Below are 22,891 nucleotides of genomic sequence, written 5' to 3'. Positions count from 1 at the left end.
TTTCACCGCTCCCCTCCTCTATCCACAGATCTATTTGTTTTTACACTACGCTCAGGCAACTTGTTTTAACTCATCAATCTCAGCCAGCTCGATTAATATCGAAAAGTCAGGGGATAGATGGGTGTTTATGGTTTTGTTTTTTGTAGCGAGGGATGGAGGGATAGGGAGGAACGGCAGATGTAGCCAAGAGAACAAAGATCTCCGTTCTTCTTTTTTTGTTTTATAAATGGAATAATTAGTCGTCCAGATCCACTTAGAGGTCTGATATTAATAGCAAATTTCAGAATAGGTCAATTAATGTTAAATAAATTATTGCTATAGAAAAGAATTAAGCATGCTTAAGACGATGAAAGGAAAACAAGACCTATTTGAGGACATTATTACTTATCGTAGTATTTATTTTATAGGGAGGAGAAGACATCTACACCATGCCTAGCAGCATTCCCATAGGCCAAATATTAGCCCCTCAGCACCTCCTCATGCTGCCGCCATGCAGCTAAAAGCTTGTTTCCTTTTATCATCAAAAAATTCACCCAATGAGCTGCAACTGGTCTGTTTCCTACCTCTGTTTCCTTCCCCAAAGATTTTAGCTTTATAGCAGACCTCAGATTTCAAAGACATAACTCTGAGGGTGTTCAAGCCTCTGGGATTTGTCATACATCCCAATGCTAACCTCAACCATGAATTGAGTAACAGCCAAAACCATGCTTTCAACATATCTGTTGTGTAATCAATCTTAAGCTGTTACTGAGGCTGGCAGTCTACTCTAGAAACCTATTGGTTCAGCTTCATTGTAGCAAATCACTGGCCAGACTCTCTTTGGAATTCTCAGCTGCCTGGAGTCCTTGGCTTACCAGCAGGACACAGCTACTGCTCTTGTAACCCTCTTAGTTTGTTTGGCAGGGTGTCTGTATTCCCCCCTCCCCTTGGGGCGCTGGCTCATTTTCCGTCCACCTGGAAAAAGTGAATCATTATGGCAGAAGTGTTTCATGTTTGGGAAAGTGCAGATGTTGAAAGTCAGCATTACGGTGCTGGAAAGTCTTCCTACTGCTTCCCCACTGGGCTTGTTGCAAGAGCGCTTAAGTTTTTCCCCTCCAATAAGGATTTCTTTTTAGTAGCAAAGCGACTGTAAATCAAAATGAATTGTCTAAAAAACAGCAAAGTCTCAGGTAGTCTCAGGAGAGCAGGCAAAAAAATGTATTTCAATCTTGAATTCCTGCAATAAAATATTTCCTGGTGGAGCACCAGATGGCTTAACAGATTTCTGTAGAATGGAATCAAAGAAAACAAACAGTCTAGTGCAGTTTCAGAGAAGTTAAAGCTAAATTCCAATTTTATTATCAGCTTACCATCTGCCAAGTAAGCTTTATCTGTCTATTCCCTTTATTAATATATGAAGTGACTGTAAATATACTCTACTCACCAGAGCAATCATGTAAACAGCTGTCAAACTATGACAGGTTCAGACATCAAATGACTACTTTGTGATCCTCCAATATGAAGGTGTTACAAAACAGCAGTTTATCAACTTCTCCTAGATGAAATAACCCAAAGGAAAAAATGAAAAACATAAAATGTGAGCTTTCTCAGGTGCAGTTGTAGCATCTGTGTCAGTTCATAAAGCGAACAGGGGTCAGGAACGGAGCGTGATCCATCAGGAAAAAGGAATCAGAGGAATTTGGTGAACTCACTGCCTAAAAATCAAAACACCACCTGGATGAAATCTCCCATAGCATCTCATCTACATGTGTGTGAATTTCACTGGAGTGGTTTTCTGATGTAATTTAGGTGGTAGTCACCAGATGACAGTCTTGTTATATTGGTACCGCCCCTCACATCTAATTTCAAGCAGAGCTCACAGATGTTTGGGTAGAGTAAGAAAGCCTTATCTAGTGGCAAAATGAAGTTGGACAACTTTAAACTAAAGAAGGATGAGTGTTAACATGAATATAACCAATGAAACTATAAACTGACATATTATAGGTACAAGATGTGACTGCGGAAGCTGAGAAATATTTACCCTGATGGTGGCTTGAGGCAAAGTTATGGTTACTGCTGAATGACATTGTGGAGTAGTAGTGAACCTCTTACTATTATTACATACAGTATATTTAGAGGATGAGTCATCAAAACTGGAACATTACACTGTTTTTTTGGCTACCACAACGCTTATTTTGGCACAAATCTTCGGGACTGTCTAAAGTATCTCTCCAATGGCATAATTTGAAAATGAAAAATACATGTCTTTAGCATTATGGACAAAGACAGTAAGAAATAGAAACACTTTGTGAGCGTTATAGCCTTGTCAAGCACCTATGAAGAATATACCCATGATGAAACTAACCTATCTGAAGCTTAGGGAAATTTAGGAGCTGTTTTTTAGTTAAGTGTGGAGCATTCCTCTTTGCGGTGGCACTAGAACACAAGGAAATTTAGCAGTTGCGCCACCTAACTAGCCTTATAGTCTGTATCCAGGGTAATTAAATGTTATAGTTTGTGCTCATGAAGCTGATCATTTTAAGTTAGTAAAACAAATAATACTTTAAAGGGCTATCTCCCCATGTTTTAAGGGATTCCTTCATCTCCAAGTTCATTATTTAAAATACCTTGACTTGACAGAGTTGAACTGTGGGCTTTTAAACTGAAGCCTGATTTTACAAAAAAGCTACTTGAGATTCATAAAGTGTGTTTGTAAACAAAACAAAACCAAACAAAATAGCTTTATCAAAGCCTATTTCAGCATCAATGAATTAAGGTTGAGTTAAATGGGTAAATTTCTATACATAGTGGATCAAACCTGGACTGAATTATTCTACACTGTTCATAGATTTTTAACAAACTTAAAAAGGGTATCATGAATCTTTGAATTCTGTTGTTCCTCTATTGGATCCGTCATGATCTTGGCACTGATGACTGGTTTAATGGTTTATTCTATTCACCTGTCTAGTTCCACCCAGTTTCTCATCACCGTTCATCTGTGTCACCTGTACCAGTCTCTATTTAACCTGCCTGCTTCCAGTAATCAGTGCCAGATTATTCAAGCCTTTGGTGAGAGTTCTCTAGTGTACCTGTTTTTGTTCTGATTGCCTGTTCCTTGTCATAGTCTTGGTTTTATTATGTTTTCTTTTGAGTATTCAGTTTAACTTTGCTCCACGTTTTCTAGTTTTATTGGTTTAATTCCTATTTTTTTGTGTTTTCTGGTTATATTTTAGTTCTTAGGTTTTTATTTGTTGCCCTCTTTTTTCCCTAGCTCCTTAGATGGCTTTCTTCACACCTGCTCCCAATCTGCTCATTAGTCCTCTCTTTGTTCAGTTGGCCATAAATACTCTCCTCGTGCAGTTCCTAATTACTGGTTCCTCGTCTAACTTCGTCTAACTCCGTCTAACTGTGTCTTACCTTGTCGTGACTGTTTTCCCCTGAAGTCTCCATGGTTCTGGTTTGTTTTTCTTTTTTCTTGTTGGATTTGTTGGATTCCTGCTTCTGTTGTTTATGAGCCACTCATCAAATCTATAAGAAACTCACCTCTGCCTCCCTGCCTCTGCATTTGGGTCCTCAAACCACAACCAAACCCTGACATTTCTGACCCGTTCTGCCTTGGACCTCTGAGCCTGCCTGTCCCTTTTCTAATCTGTTGGCCTGTCCTGTCTTCGGACTCCTGCTGGATTCTGCCTGTGGACTGTACCTGGATCTGCCTTCTAACTTTCTCCTGACCTGGATTTCCCCTTATTACCTCTTCGGATCTCTGATTTTCTGGCTTGGACTCCTGTGAATCTCTTTGACACCAGCTTTGGCTTTACTTTCTGGAAAGTCCAGCCTTCCTTCTTCTGCTTGGATCTGTCCATTATCTAGTTCTGCAGTCTTCTTTGTGTGCTGTTGGCAGCTATTCGGCTGGAATCCACTCTTTCCTCTGGGAAGGACTGCACTTTAAGACCAGGTTAGTGACTGACACGTTCGTAATCATCCTCGTCAGATTTACATGGTCACTAACCTTAGTTTTCCCTCTGCAGAGTAAAAAACACTTTTGAGAAATCCATCTGTCTGCTTGCCTTGAATTTTTGGTCCTCTGTTCTGAGCCTTGACAAGTCAGACCACACAGACCCTTATTCATCCCAGTTTTCATCATTGACCCTTAGCAGCTGATGACCCTCTCAGTGTTTCATCACCCGATGACTTTAATATGCATATTTATCCCTACATAGTAGTTTTAAATAAACGCATATTTATTCTCTATGTCAGCTGAGCTCAAACTCATATCAACACAACAACTTTAAGGACATATTTCAATGTATATCTCACCCACCAACAATGACACTGATAAACACAAAACCCCCTAAACATCATCACAGAAAGTGCTTTCACAAAGAGAGAAAGTTTAACTTTCACAAAACTAGACCAAGGTTTGTGAGTATAAATTCAAACAAGACCTGGAATTCTTTAATATTCTTTGTTATTTTCTTTGAATGTTGTATTTGGCCAAATTAGGCCAAATACAACATTCAAGGAATGTAAGCTTACACCACTTTCAATACTTAGAGTCAACGTTTCAAAGTTAGAGGATACCTCTATGTGGCAGAACCTGGTCTGCTTGCCAAACAACAATCCACCACAAATTCTAACATGGCTGCTTTAAAAAAATAAGACCATGTTTAAAAAGATGGAGCTGGAGATAAACTATGAGATTAAAAGATTATATGTAAATCTAACAGCACACTCAGTCAGTACCTAAATTGATTAACTAATTTATTTGTTTTTTCTTGAAAATACATTACCATCACCATTTGTTGTAAAATCTACATTTAACTATAACTAAAGAGTAAAAATCTGTACCATTTACTAATGGGGGACAAAAATATACCTTTCAGACCCTCAAAAAGTACAAATAAATCCAATTGCACAGGTCTAAACTGTACCCCAGGGGACAGAAAGGTTCTGAGAGTGAAGGATTGCCTGAAAACAAAGAAACTGAAAGCCTTGGAGTCAATGTTCAAATATGTCCCTTTCAGATGGTGTGGTAAATTGAAACAGTCTGTACATGCAAGAAACCCCTTAAACATCTAACTGAAAGTTAGGAATGGGGTAAAACTTTCTTCAGGCTGATGTAAACAGATGGTATATGGCTAAAAGAAGTGTATAGCTTAAGTTATTTCTGCATAAAGAGTTGAAATAAAAACTTGCTCTGGAAATTCTGGTTTCCTTTACCTTTGTCCAAAAATTTTAATATGTAATGAAAATATATAAGAAGGTTCAAATGCACAAGATTGGACTACTGGACTTCTGTGATCTTACCTTACCAGTGCCAACATGGTAAGGTAATTTTTGAAAAGACCCGCCCTCTACACTTAAAAAAAAAAATGCACATGCACAACCCTGCACTTGCGCCTGGGAGGGAACGCCTATTAAATGTGTGCGAGAGCGCGTACGGGTCCGTTTCTCCTCTGTTTAAAAGTTGCTGTTTGCATCGCTCATAGAAGCTTACTTTCCAAAAGAAGATTTGAAATTTTTCCACAAAGTCAGACGCACCACCGGTAAGTGAAATTGGGGAAGAGCATGCAGGACGGCTTTACGTAAACATATCACGAGAATGATTGACAATTAGGAGGACCACTTATTTTGATGATCCACCTGGAAAAAGAACATCCTACACTCTATCTTTAACATAATTAAGAAACATTGTTTTATTCAAATTTCGAATGCGATCTCAATACCCCCAAAATGTTTGATACTCAACACCATTTTTGATACCATGGGAATAAAAAATGGCAAACAATTAAAGTAATAAAAATAAAAAACGGCGTTCCCCTTTAAAGGTGCTATTTGAGGGGAGGATAAGTTCCTTGAGCCCAGGGCTGCATTAATTCAAGACGCACCACTGTCAACTGAATTTTATATAAAGCATCCGTTTTCAGAGTAAGTTGTGGTGTATTCCACTCAGTTTTATAGGAGAATAAATAAGATTTTTTTTATTTTTTTTTTTAAAGCTGTTGGAACTGTTTATTTGCATGTATAAAATATCTCACAGGGGCAAAGAGGAGGAGGCGTGACACGCTCTGCGTGATTGGTGCGCGTCTGGGGGACCTGCTACTGGTTCCCATTCACACTCAGCCTCTGTCAGGCACAGGCTGTCCACACAGCAGAGGAGTGGAGGTTAAAAATAAGGAAAACCTCTCCTCCCGCCACCAAGAAACCAACAGCTATTGGAAAGAGGTGAAGTCGGCGCGATGTCAAACACGAAATGCCACCGTTTAGTTTGAAGAGACAGCTACCAATAAGGAAGAGGCTGCAGATCCCTAGGACTGGGTGCGCACTGACAGCTTGAGACAGGCAGCGAAGGATTAGAGGACCGCACGTGGAAAAACAAGGCTCTATTTAATACAAAAAGGTAAGTTACGCAAAGCTTTACACCTGCTGAAGTACTGCATGGAAACAGGACTCTTTACCAAGAAAAAAAAAACCAACTTTATTTAGTGTTTTCTACCCTTGTTTTGATTTCTAGTCGATGGACTGCGTCAGTAACATTTCTGCCACTTTGCAGGGCGCATGCACGCGCTCACCTACAAACTGCGCGCGTGATGGTGTTCCTCAATAATAAAACTTTATGAGCCATGGCTGTGATGAATGTTTGATCAGTTCCTGTTAAGGCAAACAGTCTAAGCAGGTCCTCATCGCTTTTGACAAACTCTATTTATCTGGGAATCCAATATGTGCGCAAACGGGGAGACGCTCCTCTTCAGTATGAGACTTGAAAGTACATTGACAAATTCCTCCCAGTCTGAGGTGAATCCGGGTGTTGTGCAATCGGAATAACTCCCTGTTATGATTATAGGCTGTGCTCCTATATCATCCCACCCACGTGGCTAATTTCCCGCAATCAGATTATTAAGTATTGATCAAAGCTAAATGGTTCTGAACTCTACAATGTCGATCTAATGCGTTGTAATGTGAGGCTATGGATTGTTGTTTTCAATAAACAGGTTTGAAATTAATGGAATAGTATTTGTTCATCCAATAAATGTGCCTATTTATTTTTAGTAATTCAATATAAGAATTTATACTCGGATTTTTGTCAAACCATTACAAAGAGGGATTAGAATTTTGATGAAAGTTAAAATTTTTATGGCTTATAGGGGATGAAAACCAGAATAATCGAGCCTAGGCAGAAGTTTAACTGAAAAACTCATTGCTTCCTACATTCACCTGCTACACAGCCAACCAGCTTTGAACCACACCTCCACCAAAGCCAATTGGCATCCAAAGTTAATCTAAAAAGGCCTCCGATACGCACCTGTCTGCTCCTGTGCGCAGGCGGCGGATGTGCTGTGACTTCATTCAGAGGACACCGTTTCAACCCACCTCCAGCCCTTCCTCCGCCATCGTAGCTAAAGCTTCATCAGAGTGTCATTCCTCTCGGACTCTTACTGCGTTCCCTGTCTCGTCTTAACTGGTCTGGCAGAGGACCGCCATGTTGAGCCTGGTTCTGCCAGAGGTTTCTTCCCAATGGGGAGTTTTTCCTCTCCACTGTCACTTCATGCTTGCTCATCATGGACAGGTTCTCTCAACCTGTGTTATCCAATTGGGCTACCATCTTCCAGGTCCCTGAGTGAAGCTCTAGTTTCAGCTCACGCAGTCCACTGGATCTCCCCATAAAGCTCAGCATATGTTTCGCTAACCAGCAGTCACCAGTTTCAATCCTATCCTTTGCTCTTGCTCATGCATATCTATCAAAATTAAGTGCTATGTTTCCTGCCAAGTTCTGAGCGTAATTGTATTAATAAATGTCTCCTAATTGTCTTTTCTCTTCGTTTGAGTTTTTCAGATTGAAATATAATTGAACATAATTCTAATAAAAGTAGGTTTGCAATAGACAAATGTCAACAGCCCTAAACAGTCTGTATTGTACAGTATCAGTACTCTTTGATCAAGGCTTGTTTGAGATTTGAAGGCAATCTGCCTGTTGCCGAATGATGTTTTGAGGAACCAAGTTGCTGTAATAGCGACCTTCAGCTTGTCTGTCCTATTGGCTCTAGTGTCTCTTGTCTTTCTTTTTACGATTCCTAATAGAATCTCTAAGGGGCATGAGTTAGGTTAGTTTGCAAGCCTATCAAACAGAGTGACGACCATGGTCATTACACTGAAAACGGTACTTCTGGCATTGCGGGGGAGTTTTCAAGTCCTACTGGAAAATTAAATTGGCATAAACATAAAGCTTGTTAGTGGGGGAAGCATAAAACGCTCTAGCATTGTTTAGTAGATTGCTGTGCAGAGGGAAAAAGCACATATTACATTTTTTTTATACTGTAGAAACGTCTCATTGGATTTCAAGCAACTTGGGTTCTGCACCTTTCCACTTTTTCTCCAGACTGTGCGACCTTCATTTTCAAAGATGTATAGAAATGGCAAAAAGACCTTAAAGCATCGAAGTGATTCAGTCATTTCTAGGGGTGAGTATTGGCATGATTGTTGCGATACGATACATGTGTCACAATACAATATATTCCCTATATATTGCAATATTTATCCCATCTACCAAAATGAAATGTATTGCTAAAAAAAGTAGCAAGTGCTATATATGTTGATCAGAATCCATGTTGTTTGGGGTTTAAGTCAGTCCACATCTTCTACTGTGACTGCCTCAACTACAGATATGGTGCTGCGCTGCACAGCAAAAGCCCATTTACCCTCATTGTTTTTTGATAAAATTGTTTTGTTTTAAGAATCTAAATTAGGAACTGAAAGATCGATACTACCGGTATATTTGGCAGCAAATCAAACATTTCCCACACCCCAAGTCATTTCAATGCTGTGCTTATCAATACTGTTTTCATAACTTCTTGTTATGAACAGCATTTTTTTCTCTCCTCAACTGTCTGTTAGCATGGCTTCATACGGTACTCTGTGAAAAGCTTTATCCTTTGTCAACATCTAGCTCTTCAGGGACACTTCTTCGGCACTCAGTGACCGCTAAAGAACTGTCATGTCAGCTGTCTTCCCAATTCTTGTGTATTTCTTCATCAGTTCCTCATTTTGTAAGTCTTGTTTTCTATGACCCCTATACTTTATTGTGATGTGCTGGGCTGTTTTCTTGTGTGGGTTGAAATCCTGCAAACGTAAAAAAAATAAATGTTTTTATAAAAAAGCAAATAATTAAACGATCTTCTTGTTGAAATGATTAAGTAAATTAAAACACGACTCCATCAAGACATGCATTCAGCTGTATTCATGCACCAGTATGAGAGAGTGGCAAATTCCAATAGGTGTTCCTTTATTGCACCTCTGCAGCAGGTTGGTCTTCCATGGCTTTAGCATACTTAGACAGCCATATATATCTTTTATTGCTCTTATAAGCAATAAAATATCAGCTTGTACTTTTCCCCCATACTTCTCTGTCCACTTACAGCATGTACAGTTCCGCTTGCTCCCTCCATGGGTGTCCATGACCTTTTAATTCAAACACTTTATTCTGTGCAGAAAGAAATTTATATTTTGTTCTACGTCTAGTTATGAGGAAGAAGGAGAATGTACTCAGCCTGCTTCTGTCCCCCTCACAATTTGACACTAATATGTGAAATCCTTCAGGAGGCTAAATCTCTGAGGCTGCAGTCACCATTCCTGTCTTACAGCAGTGATTATCCCTCTGCTTTAAAAGTATTTAACTAATATTTTTGTGTACGTGTCTAATAGAAAACATACAGCATCTTTACCTCAAAGTTATTGAAAAAAACAAACAACAAAAACACATTTCTGTATGCACTAGATATAGATCTGTTGCATTTGCCTGATATACTTTCACATTTGTATTGTTAATGCCTCAATGTGTGGCCTTGACATATTACAGTTATTGTGGTAACGATCCCTATTCTGTTTGATACATCCGTTAGTAAGTGCATTGCATTTGCTTCTTCTACCGTTTATGCTGTTCCTATCAAACACCTCAATGCTCTAAGGTGCTGCTCTTTTACCAATTAGCTCATTGCAGGAGCTGGAGGGTCATTCAGTGGTGCACACCTAGACTATATCCTCCTTGGCCTTCTATACCGTTATCATCCACTCAATCACCTAACAAAAACTGAATATATGCTTTAAGTTATTTTCTCTTTGTGAAGCCCTGATCCTTATGTTAGTTTAATGCAGAACAAATACTCTGAAGGATTTAGGAATTCTTTTATTCATAAAGCACACTGCACCCTAGTGTGATGTCCTTTGTTGTTTGCCTTGTTTCCGGAGCGGCACAATGAATATTTTGCAGAAAATATTAGACAATTGGTCTGAATCAGAATCAGGAAGAAACAGAACACAGCTGAAAGTTGACTAAAGGTTTATTTCCAGAGGAGGGACGTTTTTCAGGAGCTCTAGTAGTTTTCTGGAGCTTTTGTTTTGCTTTCAATTGCAGGACCTAGGGTCGACTGTAATTAACAGGGTGGTTATTTAGGCCCATAATGGATCAACTCAATGTGTCTACTGACTATTGCAGAGGTAATAAGGATAATATCTTGTGGAAACAACATCCAACATGTTTTAATTAATAGAATTAGCCAATTTTAGTGCAATATACATACATTTTCCACAGGTTCTTGGTCTTAGGGTTTTCTCTGTTTTTAAACCAGTTTTTTATTTTTTTATTTAGCTAGTTTCTTTTACTGAGCAATACTCTGTGTCTCTAGATCATTATGGTGGAAATTAATGACACCTCACACCAGGAGGAATCATCTGCAGATGTAATTTACATTAACAGCTTTAGACCCAAATAAGGAGAGGGTAAAATAATAGTTTGGAGCGAAAAAGCATTAAGGGTCACTTGGTCAGAACGTTTAATACCTTTTTAAAGCCAATATAAATGTGCTTCTTTCCCTCTTCTCTGTGGGTTGGCTGAGCTCTACATTATAGATGTAATCCAGATGGAGCCTGGAGTGAAGCTCCTCTTAAGGATCAAAAGGAGTCTGTTGAGCTGGTTTGGGCATCTGATAAGAATGTCTCCTGGTGACCTCACTTTGGAGGTTTGCCAGGTGGATGACTGAAACGCCGGAGGCACTGTGCATTCCTTCTGTCCTGGGAACTCCTTGGAAATCCAAAAGAAAGCTCAACTGTTGTTGAAAAGAAGGGAGGTCTTACTTACCAACCTGTGACCCGTGCAGCTGCAGTGAACAGAAGCTACAATCAACAAATAGAACACTGTACTTTTGATTCATTTTTTTTTTTATTTTTTAAATTACTTTTTTTTTAATCAAAATGTTTTCAGCGTAAACATACAGAAATGAACTAAAACCTTACAATGTTTGGAGTCTGATTTATTTTCTGACTGGGGTAACGTTAGACTGCAATCATTTAAAGTTGCTCAGATAATTTGTTTTCATGAAGATGAGGGAAGTGTGGGAGTTTTTTTTTTCCCCTGAGGTCTTGTTCAGAGCTTTGAGTCAACATTAAAAGCATTGCATGAAAGGCTGCAGATGAAGCAAAGTGTTTTATATCTGTCATACCTCTCTAAGAGCTTAGTGAGGAAAGAGAGAAACTAATTTGTCCTCCCAAGTTTCCAAGGCCAGCTGACTATGAGTTGGAGGAGTTTGAGAAGCTTGAAGAATACAATTAATCTTTTTTTGTAAGTTATATTGATAAAACATAATTTCTTGTACTTTTAAATAAAGAAGTGTTTAGATTTTGTTAATTCAGTTAAAGTTAGGCTCACAGAAATCCTCCAAGTAAAACCTTTTCCACTGCTTTCCACTTGATCTTTGCTGCTGGTCAAACAGCTATTGACTCCAGGCCTAAGCTTGCAGCCTTAGTAGAAAGAAAAGGGGGGGTTTATTTGTTAACATACCAGCGGTGTGTTGGTGCGTCAACTCAAGCTTATTTGAGTAGTACGGCTCCAATTGGCTTTCAAAATACACACCTAAAACTAGGCAGAAATACAATTTTATTGTAGAACTGAGTTTATTTTCATGGTTTGCTTTTGATTCACAGCTATACAATTAAGTACTGTTCCGAAAACAGCATAAACCATATACTGTAAAGTTTGAGAATCATTCTTTATTTCATATGCCAAAGCCTGGTATCACTACAGCCTGACCCTCATTCTAATCCTGTAGTCCTCATACAAAGCTTTAAGTCTTAAACAAATCCCTGAAATAATGAAAACAAACAAAAGAAAACCCAATTTCCTTTCTAAGTTTGTATGACTTTCCATGTCTGGAGAGTAATTGTTCTTCAAAAAGACATTATGCCTGCACCCCTATGAGTTATTTGATCTTGTACTAATGTTTCAGTTACTGTTCTAAAAACATTCAATATATGTTTCTAGATTACCTGCTGTGAGGGGTCATTGGTTCTCATGCCAGAAGCATTCGTACAAACAAATGTGTTCTTAAATCATTTGCACAAAGGATTTAGGAGAAAAGCTTTCTTTCATAATTTGTCTCCAGTTCTAATCTTCTCTCAGGTACAAACAAATCTTTACGAGGGCCCCAGACTTGACATAGGAGTCTTGCTCAATCAGTCAGCTGTTATCCAAAATTAGTTTTTCACTAAATTACATCATTATATATTATGTATCTATGCAATTATAAATTAAATTTTTATTCAATGATGACAGAACTGTCAGTCACTACCCCTGCAGCTGGCATGTCGGTATCCAGGGGACACTGGTTAAATTTGTTGACATCGTGTCAAAGGAAAGAACAGTCAGTGAGCTCTATATATTTCACCCAATTTCCTTGCCTTTATTAAATAGAATGTGGAATATTTGAGTTTTAGTCTGTCTGAATTCATCAAAGTTGTATAAGAGAAATGCAGAGTGCGAAAAAGAAATGGTAGATGTGGTCTGGACATGTACAGTAGAGATGTGTGCGCGTGTGTATTAGAAGGAGATTTTGCAGAATTCTGTGTAACTCAAGTTGATGGTGAACTCATATTAAGAATTTACATCATGTTGCACTGCTCGCCTCCATCAGCAGTTTTCATTGGCTGTTGTCAGATCTAATTATTATTATTATTATTTATTTTATTTTTACTTCTGCAACAGTTTAACCATGTAATTTACAGCTCTTGTAATTTATTGATTTATTGTTCTTTGCTTGGCTTTTACTACTCCTTTAATTAAAATGATCAGCTTTCAGAAACTCAATCTTTGAACCAGTGGAGTTTTTCTTCATCGCCTTCAAAGGTTTTTCTAGGAATAAATGACGGGACTTTTCCTCTAGAGGACTGGAGCTGAAGTTCACTGCCCTCGTGAATATACCTTTACTTTATACATTTTTAGATTTAAAAAGAAAAAAAAAATCTGCCCACATTTCTAGTAACTTCCATGGCAGAATGAATTTGAATTCTCAAAAGCACAGAAAACAGAGCAATTTTAAAAAGTGGTGGCTGTGGCATCATGATTTTGAGTTACTTTCTTTAACTGGAACTAAACTTGACTATTTATTGTACAGAATGAATATGAAAACAGTGGTTTTGAAAATATAATGGTAATATTAATTTATTTGCATTCTCGCCATTTTATCATTTCCTATATAGGCATTAGAGACACTCTGTAGATCCTTCGCTTTAGGGAACTTTAAATTAACAATTAAAGTTCCCTAAAGCTTAAATGCTGTTGAATCAGGACCAGAGACACACATTTTAAAAGAAATAAAATTTTGTTTAAACACACTTTCTTAGTGCCAATTCACAACACATGTAATCTCAAGGCACTTTACATTTCTACCAGATCAAACATTAAAATTGATTCAAAGTTTTCTGAGGAAAAGCAGTTGATTTGATCGACTCATTGACTCGAATGCAATCCCTCACACCAAGTATGCTTGTAGCATCATAGGACAGTAAAAACTCCCTTTTAACAGGAAGAAACCTCCAGCAGAACCAGGCTCGGTGTGAGCGGCCATCTGCCAAGGCCGACTGGGGTTCAAGGAGACAGAAGCAGACAAACAGAAGTTTAAACACACACTTTCTTTGGCCTTCATTTTTCATTACCTATTTTTTATGTGTAATGGGATAATCGTAAAAGAGATCTGGTAACTTTCAGTACAGTTAAGTTTTGTTCGGGACATTTTTTTAGTACCTTTGCTTTCAGATCAGTTTCCTCTTTTTCTGCTCAGTCTTGACTGTGTATTTGCTAAAGAGGCGACTGGAGCCTAACCCGCCGATGCCAAACCAGTGAGGTACCAGGAGAGTAGTAATACCGCCTGAACAGATTTGATGTTGTCCTACGGAGCTAGAATGAAGCGTAGGAATGCTGCAGGAAAAGAACTGGTCTTCCTATTCCTTTGCACAACATGCTCTCAGTCATGAAGTGTTTGAGTGAAAATGGGGTGACAAACAGTATTAAATGTATGTGCATTCCCTCCAGTGGCACAGTAGCGCCTTGGCTACAACTATGTAACCCTGCTGCTGTTAGTGTTGCATAACTCTGAACAAATTCAAACCATAAGCTGCAACCTAGTTGGCTACAGTTCACTGCCTGAAGGTTTTTGTCCCCTCCTACTTGTTTTCTTGCTCATGTTGCTGTCGTTTTATTTTTCCCCCGTCATGATGTGCTTGGCTGGGCCCCCTGAGGGAAGATGTGTGGTGGTGACAACTTCAGGGGTGACGTTGTAAGCCTTCTTTCTTAACTGCAAGATACTGCTGATAAGCATCTAGTGTAAAGGTATTCCAAGGTAGCTACAATTCTGGTAATAGTGGAAGTGTTACATACAGAAATTCATGCTCACATGTTGTGTACAACAACAAAATACAGCCATGTAATTTTATTGTATAGGAAAACTCTTAAAGTCTGTTTTCTGGCTTTTTGTTCTGTTGAACATATGAAGCGTACAAGTTTGTCTCCCAAGTTCCTGCTATGCCAGATAGAGCGAGCAAGCTCCTAAGGTTGTCTGCTCCTGAAAAACACTCTGAAAACTTTCTATTGCTTTATCGATCTCTTCTCTCAGGATACAACTTGCCTGAGGGATTGTAGATCTACACATTAAAAGTTTTGGTTCATTTTTGTGTGTGGGTGAAATTCTACTGCTCTGATTGGGAGCCCATTGATTTGTATTTTGGGTTTGACTTTCAACTTCATCAGTCATTTATGTAGTCTTTTTCATTTTTTATATATTTTTATTTTGACTCTAACAAGCCTAATACTATAGTAGATAATGTAGTCAAAAAAATGCTCTGATATCGAAAGATGTTGAGAACTAGTCTTTGATTGGATGACATTTTGCCTCATAATTGATTTATTTGTCTTCTTTTGGCTTTTTTAAAGAAAAGTTCAGAACAAATCTTTTATTATTTTTTTTTTTTAGTTTAGTTGCTCTCACTATGAAAACCCATAAATGTTCACAACATTGGCATTAAAGCAAATACATTTTCCCAAACAGTCTACAGTAGTAGATCTCCACAGCATAAAAAAAACAAAAAAAAAAAAAACATGCTAAGTGTAATACAAATGGTACATTTTAGCAATTTATAAACTATATGTTGGCATAATTTAGTTCAGCTTTTTTTGCTATGTCCTCTTAAAAAAACAAAACAAATTATTGGTATTTATGAACAAGTATTTTTGATGAGGGTATTGTTTAGTGCTATCCTTTCTGAGGTATAGCTTTCTCTTGAAACTGGCAGATTGGTTTATCAGCAGTGAGGTGTAATCTGAGATGCTCTGTGTCTCGAATGAATGCAGCTGAGACAATGGTTACACTCCACAGGACTCTTGAGGGTATTTAGATCCAAACAACCCACTTCTTTATGACCATCTACTACACTTGAAGATAGTTATACCAAGTGAACACTGCTTTCCTGCCATTATACATGCTGCCTTGTCTCCAATATGTTCCGACGATAACTGCCCTAAATCACAGGGAGTTAACAGAGCTTTAGATTGCTGTATGCTATTTCACTGCTCAAGTGCCCAGAAAACTTTAAGAAATATGAACAATGGCTCCTATATATATATATATATATATATATATATATATATATATATATATATATATATATATATGGCCTTGCTACTCAATTGCAACGTCCTCTTAAATCTCTCGCATTGTTGCTCTTGAGCATCTTTAATGGCCTAGATTAATGCTTTATGCCCTACTTTTTATTATGTCACATACATTTATATTTATCAGTAAATTTTACAATGATATCTGAGCTAGAATTGACTGTCTGGCAAAGGTAAAATCTATCTTCAACTAATTAAATTTGCTTTCTGTTTTTTTTTTTTTTTTCCTCCCCCTTCTTAGTGAGGATTAGATCTCTCAATTTAGTTGCCTTCCATATTTGTTCCTGCCGGTATTGGAGATGAGTGTCAAGTTGGCCATCAACAAGGAGCTCTTCTCACCTCACGATGAGAGGATGCTTGCTGGTGTACAAGTGAAGAGGAGAACAAAGAAGAAGATTCCTTTCCTTGCCACTGGTGGTCAGGGAGATTACATGACTTTCATCTGCCTCTCTGGTAGGAACCTTTTCTGTGTTTGCATTTAGATGAATTATGTATTTTTCTGTCTCTTTGCATTTGCTGCGCTCTTGGAAACATTTCAGCACGGTTATCCTTAGTATTTAGCTGACGTTTCCACTGACAGGCATGTTTGTCATTTCCTCTGCCAAAATAATGCCATTCTTAATGAATTCAGCAAAAAATGTCTTGCCATTCCTTTTTAGGTTGATTAAGTTGAAACTGGAACTAAATATTTAACTTTGAACATAAACAGTTTTGTGCTTTTTCAACTCAAAACAGCTGCAACTATTCATACTTGTAATCCACTCAGCATGATGGCAATATTTATTGGGTTGCCTAAAGAGTTTACATTAAAAAGTAGCTTGAGGCAGACCCTAGAGGACTAGACTTTGTCATCAGTCTGTTTGCAATGAAACTAAGAAAAATTGCGATAATACTGAATCCTGGTAAGCAACATCTTGAAGAGCTTAGACTGTAGGTGATTTTGTTCGTTAGTGCCCATCTTTGGATTTTTATGCATTTTTCGACCTAGTCAGTAGAAACGGTTGATCTAAAAATAGATAAAATCTTTTTCTAATGTTTCTTTTGTTTATGTACATATATAATATGAAAAGTAAATTTGGGAAGAAAAGAATACTGAATCACTGAAAACCATATTTATGCCGATTGCATGAATAGTCATGTTTCCGGTTATGGAGACAAAACATTACTACTAGAGTAAACCCCCCCAGCCCCCCTCCTTTTTTTTCTGGCAGACTCATCTGGTTTGTTTGTCTTCCCTTTTAAGGCGTTGTCTTGTTAGCAGGCACTACACTGTTTATTGCAACCATGTGTAAAAAAAAGCTTCTCCTGCCTTCTTGTGATGACGCTCTAAAGCTATGTTCTTGTAGTAACCGGTTGCAGTGCTTAATAAAAGTAATCAAAGCAAAAAGCGTTAATAGCTCTTTTTCTCATTTTATGTTTTAGCACACCCAAACTTTTTGGTATTGGGGGGGTGGGTGGGATGTGTATGTGACTGAACATAAAATCCCGCATGAAAACATAGTTTTAGGTTACTCATAACTGAAGTGGAAGAACATTTTACGTGGTTTACAAATTATTTTAGATATAAGACTCTGGTTTGCGCATATAGAAGCTAAATTTGTTGTTGGCTGATAACTAAACTTTAGTCAAATTGGACAGAGAATATTTGAGAATAGGCAATCAAACGTTGGGACAGATCCTTAACTGGACCAGGTTAAGACTTTGACAAGGTCATATAAAAATGTAAACAATTTACCATCTAATTACAGACTTTTGCTCACCTGATATTTCACCAGGAATTCCCCTGGGGAGCAAATCTCTGTCTAAATTCAGACAGAGTTGCTTCAGAGACGTCTACCAGGCAGAGAGAGCATCAGAGCAGGGGAGAAGTGCCGGCTGGCCTGGGACTGTGCTGGAGACACTAGGATGACTAGTGATAAATGTTTTTAGTCCTTTAAGGGGTAATTTACAAAAGCTTTCTAAAAGGCACCTACAATCCTCTTAAGAGCATTCTTTGCTTCCTCCTTTGATAAAATAATTTTCTCTCTCATTCATGTTGATTGAAAAAAAGCTTAATCTTTGCTTTGCACCTTTACCCTATGTCACAGCCGCATCTAGTCCATGACTGGTTGTTGTGACACAGCAATGCACCGAAGTAAAAAATTTTCAACTTCTATGAATTTCATTCCACTTGGTTCATTGTTTGTCTTGCTTCAGCGTAGTCCTAAAAAATGTTGCATTTCACTTTTTAGCATCACCTCTCAGCACTCCTGAACCTCCCTATAAAAACCGATAACATGTCAATTGTTCTCTCAGAGTCCAAAAAATCACTTCCGATTGTAGACACATCTTTAGTGTTGACAGAAAAGCTGTATTTATTCTAAAATGAAATGGTACACAGGTTAATTCTGTTCTTCTTTTTCATGAGCTCTGGATGTGGTTAGTTGCAATGGCTTTTAAAAAAATAGCTGCTTTTTTTTTTTCTTCTTTTTTTTTTTAGGAATATAAGATCGAGGGGGGTTGAGTAAATATATAACCCACTCTTTTCAGAGTAGCATAAACACTTTGGAAGAGCAATTATACCGTAAAGACAGCTTTGAAATAGCATAAGTATACCAAATATGTGGGCTAGTATTCTCTATCTATATATCTACTAAAGTTCCCACCATAGGATTATTTTGAGGGTGTTTTAGTTGAGGATTTATTTTCAAAGTATTGCCGCCATGGAGTGAAGCCTTGAGGTTAAGCACCGAGGGCATTCATTTTCTGCTTATACTGCCCAAATGTGTCCATGTTTTTTTCTGTTCTGATCTTAAAATGATTATGCTGTTAAAGCTCTGCTATTTTAAGAATAGCTAAAACAGATATTTATTTAGAGTTTTGCTGCAATTAGAAGAAATGGCAAGGAGTTTTACTTTTAAATGAAAATATCCTCATTCAATAGCATAAGCTGACACGATTTCCGTGTTTCTTCTCATTGCTTTATTTATGAGTAGATTTGAGAAAGATGTTTAAATAAAAAAGAACTATTCCAGCAGTCTTCCTGAAATGTATTGAACTCTTGCTTTCTGTTGAAGATCTCCTGACTCAGCTGATGTAACGCAGAGAATCGCAGCAGTAAGGCTGAAGCCACTACGTCTTGTGACTGTTTTTTTTTTCTTTTTTCTCAGCCAGCAAAGCACAGTTCTGAGATTTACTCACGAGTTTCTGTGCTGATACTGTATCCTAAAGCCTGCCAGCAAACACATGCCTTCTTAGAGCATTTAGATACAATGGGACATTGAATAGGCCTCATGTCTGTTGCAATCTGTGAAGGCACAGTGACTGTATATGAGAGAGGGGGATGGGGACCACTGACAGCCTCATGGTTACAGTAGCAGATACTTGATGCCTGAGGGCCGTGCAGTGGCAGTTACGTAATCTGTGGGATGTCATTACTGAAGGAAACCCACAGTCTTAGGAGCTGTACTGCAAAGACAACTACAGGCGCTTCAATATCAAACGGAGCAAGATGAAACACCTGGCGATCTATGCTTTACTAATTCTAGGATCATAGCTGAGGTGCTGCCACAATATAACCGAATAGAAGGAATTAGGATAGTTTTAACCAAAGTGAAAAAGTTGCAAACATCAGATTTTAGATTATTTTTGAAGCAGATCTTCCCCTTGCCTGTAGTCAGAATTATACAATACATAACTGCCCTTCTGGATGTAGTATTTAGGTTTAGCTTTCTTGTCGGTGGGGGAGACTGTGAGGCTTTTTTATTGTCTAATTACTGGAAGAGTGTTTTTCCTCTATAGAAAGTTGCATTTATCAGTGAAATAAATGAGGAAACAAAAAGTCAGGACAGCCGCCAGTTTTTGAGCAGCATGTTCTGTCAGGATAATGTGACTCTGGAAAAGAGAAGAACAACACTGGGTTGTGCTGACTTGGCAAACTGTCTTTTACCTTCAGGGGGAAGGCTTGCTCTCACCTCGGCAAAACAGACTAGTAACAAACTTTCTTGTTTGTTTTTTTTTCCAGAATGTTTTTACTCCTAAAAATTTGACTTTGATGAGTTTAATGGAAAAAAGTTTTTGTAATCTTAATAACAAGAAATGTGAATGTTTTTCTTTTCTGTTACCGATGCTCACAGTTGGCTGTCAGGCCTCATAATTTCCTTCTCTTTTTTGATTTTATTCTCAGCTTCTTTAAGACAAACAAGGGAGCAACAGCCTACCATGTGTGGAGGCACATCATAAACAATTTGTCACGAGCCAGTGTGTATAAGCATCCATTTTTATTTAATTCATTAATGAGAAATGGATATTCAGTGGCAAAAATGCTGCACATAAATTTGAATTATCTCTCTTATTAGGTACAACTACCACAAGGTATTTATGTTTAAAACTAATATTTCCTTGGAGCCTGTTTTGTGCAGAGTTCAGAAGAAATCTTTGATCTTTCAGAAATACATGTCTGCAGAGAAACATGTGTTAACGCCTTTACAACATCAGGGGTCTTGATGACAAGGGAGAATACTGGCGGAATGCCAGAAGCTGAACATGGACCGTAGCGGTTGGTGAAATTCCTCTTTGATCACTGGACTTCATGTGGTGCCTTTACGGCTGGACTGAACCACTGGGCCGCCCACTGAATGTTTGGTATGTTTAGAAGGACAGATATGAGGCCATGTGAGCAAGATAAAAATCATGTAAGGTTCAATAGATGCTTCTTTGCAGCTTTGTTTACTTTTCTTTACTCTGATCAGATTGGAAAGCAGTTCTGCTCACTTATATCCTATCTTTTCTTTTAAGCGGAAGTATGTTGACACATTTTTTTTCCTACAGTTTGGCTCCAGTTGGGTTTTGTGTTAACTGTAGATCTGTGTGGGATGTTTGTAGGCATGATAACAAGTGTATTTATGCAGGAGATGTTTATATAAGCATGTGATGCTGTGGGTTAGTTAACATATTTAATCTTCTATCAGACATCTGTTGCTAAACACATACAACTATCTGTCATTAGGACACTGATGTATTTTTTATGCATCTTTTAGGTCCTACAGAATTCAGTATTTGTCTTCCCAATCCTCTTTAGAATGCAGGGTATATGCCCTGTATTTGTGTATGTTTAATGTCGCTCATCTTGACTGCACTTGGGGTAACTGATTGGCTGAAAGATGAATTTGTGTCACACTGACATATTAAAACACTCATGGCAGCTAAGAACACTTACAATCTTGGCAACTCCTTAAAACTCATTGTTGTTGCATTTGCTTATTTATGCATTCTATCTATTGTTGACATTTTTTTTCATTCCCAAGATTTTTCCTTTCTCTCTGTAAAAGTTATGTCGAGCATCCAATACAGTGCCTCCCTGAGGGGTTCATACTCTATATTTTCACATTTTGTTTTTAAATTTTTTGCAACGGTGTGCTCTATTGTATACTCCAACCCAGACAACAGCAACTGTAGTTGCAGCTCCACTTTGAAAGTTTTTTTCCTTAAATCTTGTTGAAAGTGTGCTAATGAGCTATGCAAACAGCAACTTTTAAACAGAGCGTGCACCATGAGAAAAGGGCTAATAGACGTTCCCTCTTGGGAGCGGGTACAGGGTTGTGCATGTGCACTTTTTTTTTAAAGTGGAGATGGTGGGTCAAAAATTTGTGAAAATCATCCACTATGCCTTTAACCCAGCTTTTAACTCCAACCTTCTTCTTGACATATTTGATGTGTCCCCTGGTCTTGAGGATGCTGTTCTCTAACAGACACCTGAGGCCTTCACAGGACAGCTGGATTACACTGATCTCAGGATGTATACAAATACACTCCAGTTACTAATTGGGTAACTTTTTGAGGCAGTTGGTTGTAATACTGTACATATAAAGTCATGCCACACTTTTCAGATTTGTATTTGTAACAAAAACAAAACCATATTTTCCTTCTTACACTTCAGTTATGCCCTTCTTTTTATTATGTAAATACATCTATGTTTATAGCGCTAATGTGACAGACTTAAAAAGTCTAAGGAGTATGAGTGCTTTAAACTGTAGATTATTCTTTTGAAATATTTGTAACTTTTACTAATGAAAATATTTACAGCACATTACCTGTATTTTGTAGATGTCTAGTCCTTAAATACTGTAGATCATATAATATTTTCAGTTTTTGTAAATAATTGTTAACAAGGTTCAACTAGTCACTGGTTGTACTGCAGTGGTGACTAATGCTGGCCTGCTGTATTCAGAGGAAAGAGTCATGCAGCCCCCTCACCCAGGAACAGATACATAAACATGACATTAATACCGCATTATGATATTAGTGCATTCCTACTTCTGTGTGCAAACTTTGCTTACAAGCACCTCTTTGTGTTTTAACACACCATGCCAGACCTCCTACTGTAATTTTGCTCAACCAGCTGAGCTCATTTTTCTGGGTGTTACTGTCATCAAAAATAGGGATTACCCTTATTTGTACATTTATTTTAATGTTAACCTCCTCATCACTTTATTCCACACAGCCTTTTTTCGCAAAGAACATATTTTAATTTTAAAAGTGGCTCTTGAGATTCAGTTCTTTTGAAGAAAAAGTAAACTGAAAGCTAGACACTTAGTAAGACAAAGAAGAAAGGTTAACAGGATTAGGTGTAAAGAATTTTACATATTTCTAAAAAATTTGGAGGCTGTTAATAAAATTTCTTCATATCAAATATAATATTTGCATAACTATATTATACATTCATTAAGGGTATAAAACCAGTTAGGCTTTTACTGGCCAATAATCAGTATGTTTTATTTTGTTTCATTCACTCTATAAGCTTTGCTTTAACAGATTACTGTGTATGCTTATTCTAAATTTAGTGATGATTTATTACTCTGCTGGTTGGAAAGAATAAGAAGTATTTCATTTTATGTAGCCTCAGTGTATGTTGTTCTTAGTGTCAATTTACTTTGTTGGTTG

General features: G+C 37.8%; 1 protein-coding gene across 2 annotated transcripts in view; it reads left to right on the top strand.

The window, feature by feature from the left end:
* The first annotated feature begins 6,073 nt into the window (after positions 1–6,073).
* stxbp6 (syntaxin binding protein 6 (amisyn)) overlaps positions 6,074–22,891 on the top strand; it is a 57,960-nt gene continuing 41,142 nt past the window's right edge. The window contains exons 1-2 of one of the 2 annotated variants that reach the window (XM_038272834.1): positions 6,074–6,379; positions 16,212–16,423. In XM_038272834.1, coding sequence (XP_038128762.1) covers positions 16,270–16,423 — 154 coding nt within the window. In that variant the 5' untranslated portion in view covers positions 6,074–6,379; positions 16,212–16,269. The remainder of the gene's footprint in view (positions 6,380–16,211; positions 16,424–22,891) is intronic. The other variant, XM_038272843.1, reaches the window with a different exon arrangement.

The sequence above is a fragment of the Cyprinodon tularosa genome, unplaced genomic scaffold (genome assembly GCF_016077235.1).
Source record: "Cyprinodon tularosa strain WSP-4 unplaced genomic scaffold, ASM1607723v1 ctg120, whole genome shotgun sequence".
Lineage (NCBI taxonomy): Eukaryota > Metazoa > Chordata > Actinopteri > Cyprinodontiformes > Cyprinodontidae > Cyprinodon > Cyprinodon tularosa.
The sequence above is the reverse complement of the archived record's forward strand: the minus strand, read 5'-3'. Positions and strand labels throughout refer to the sequence as shown.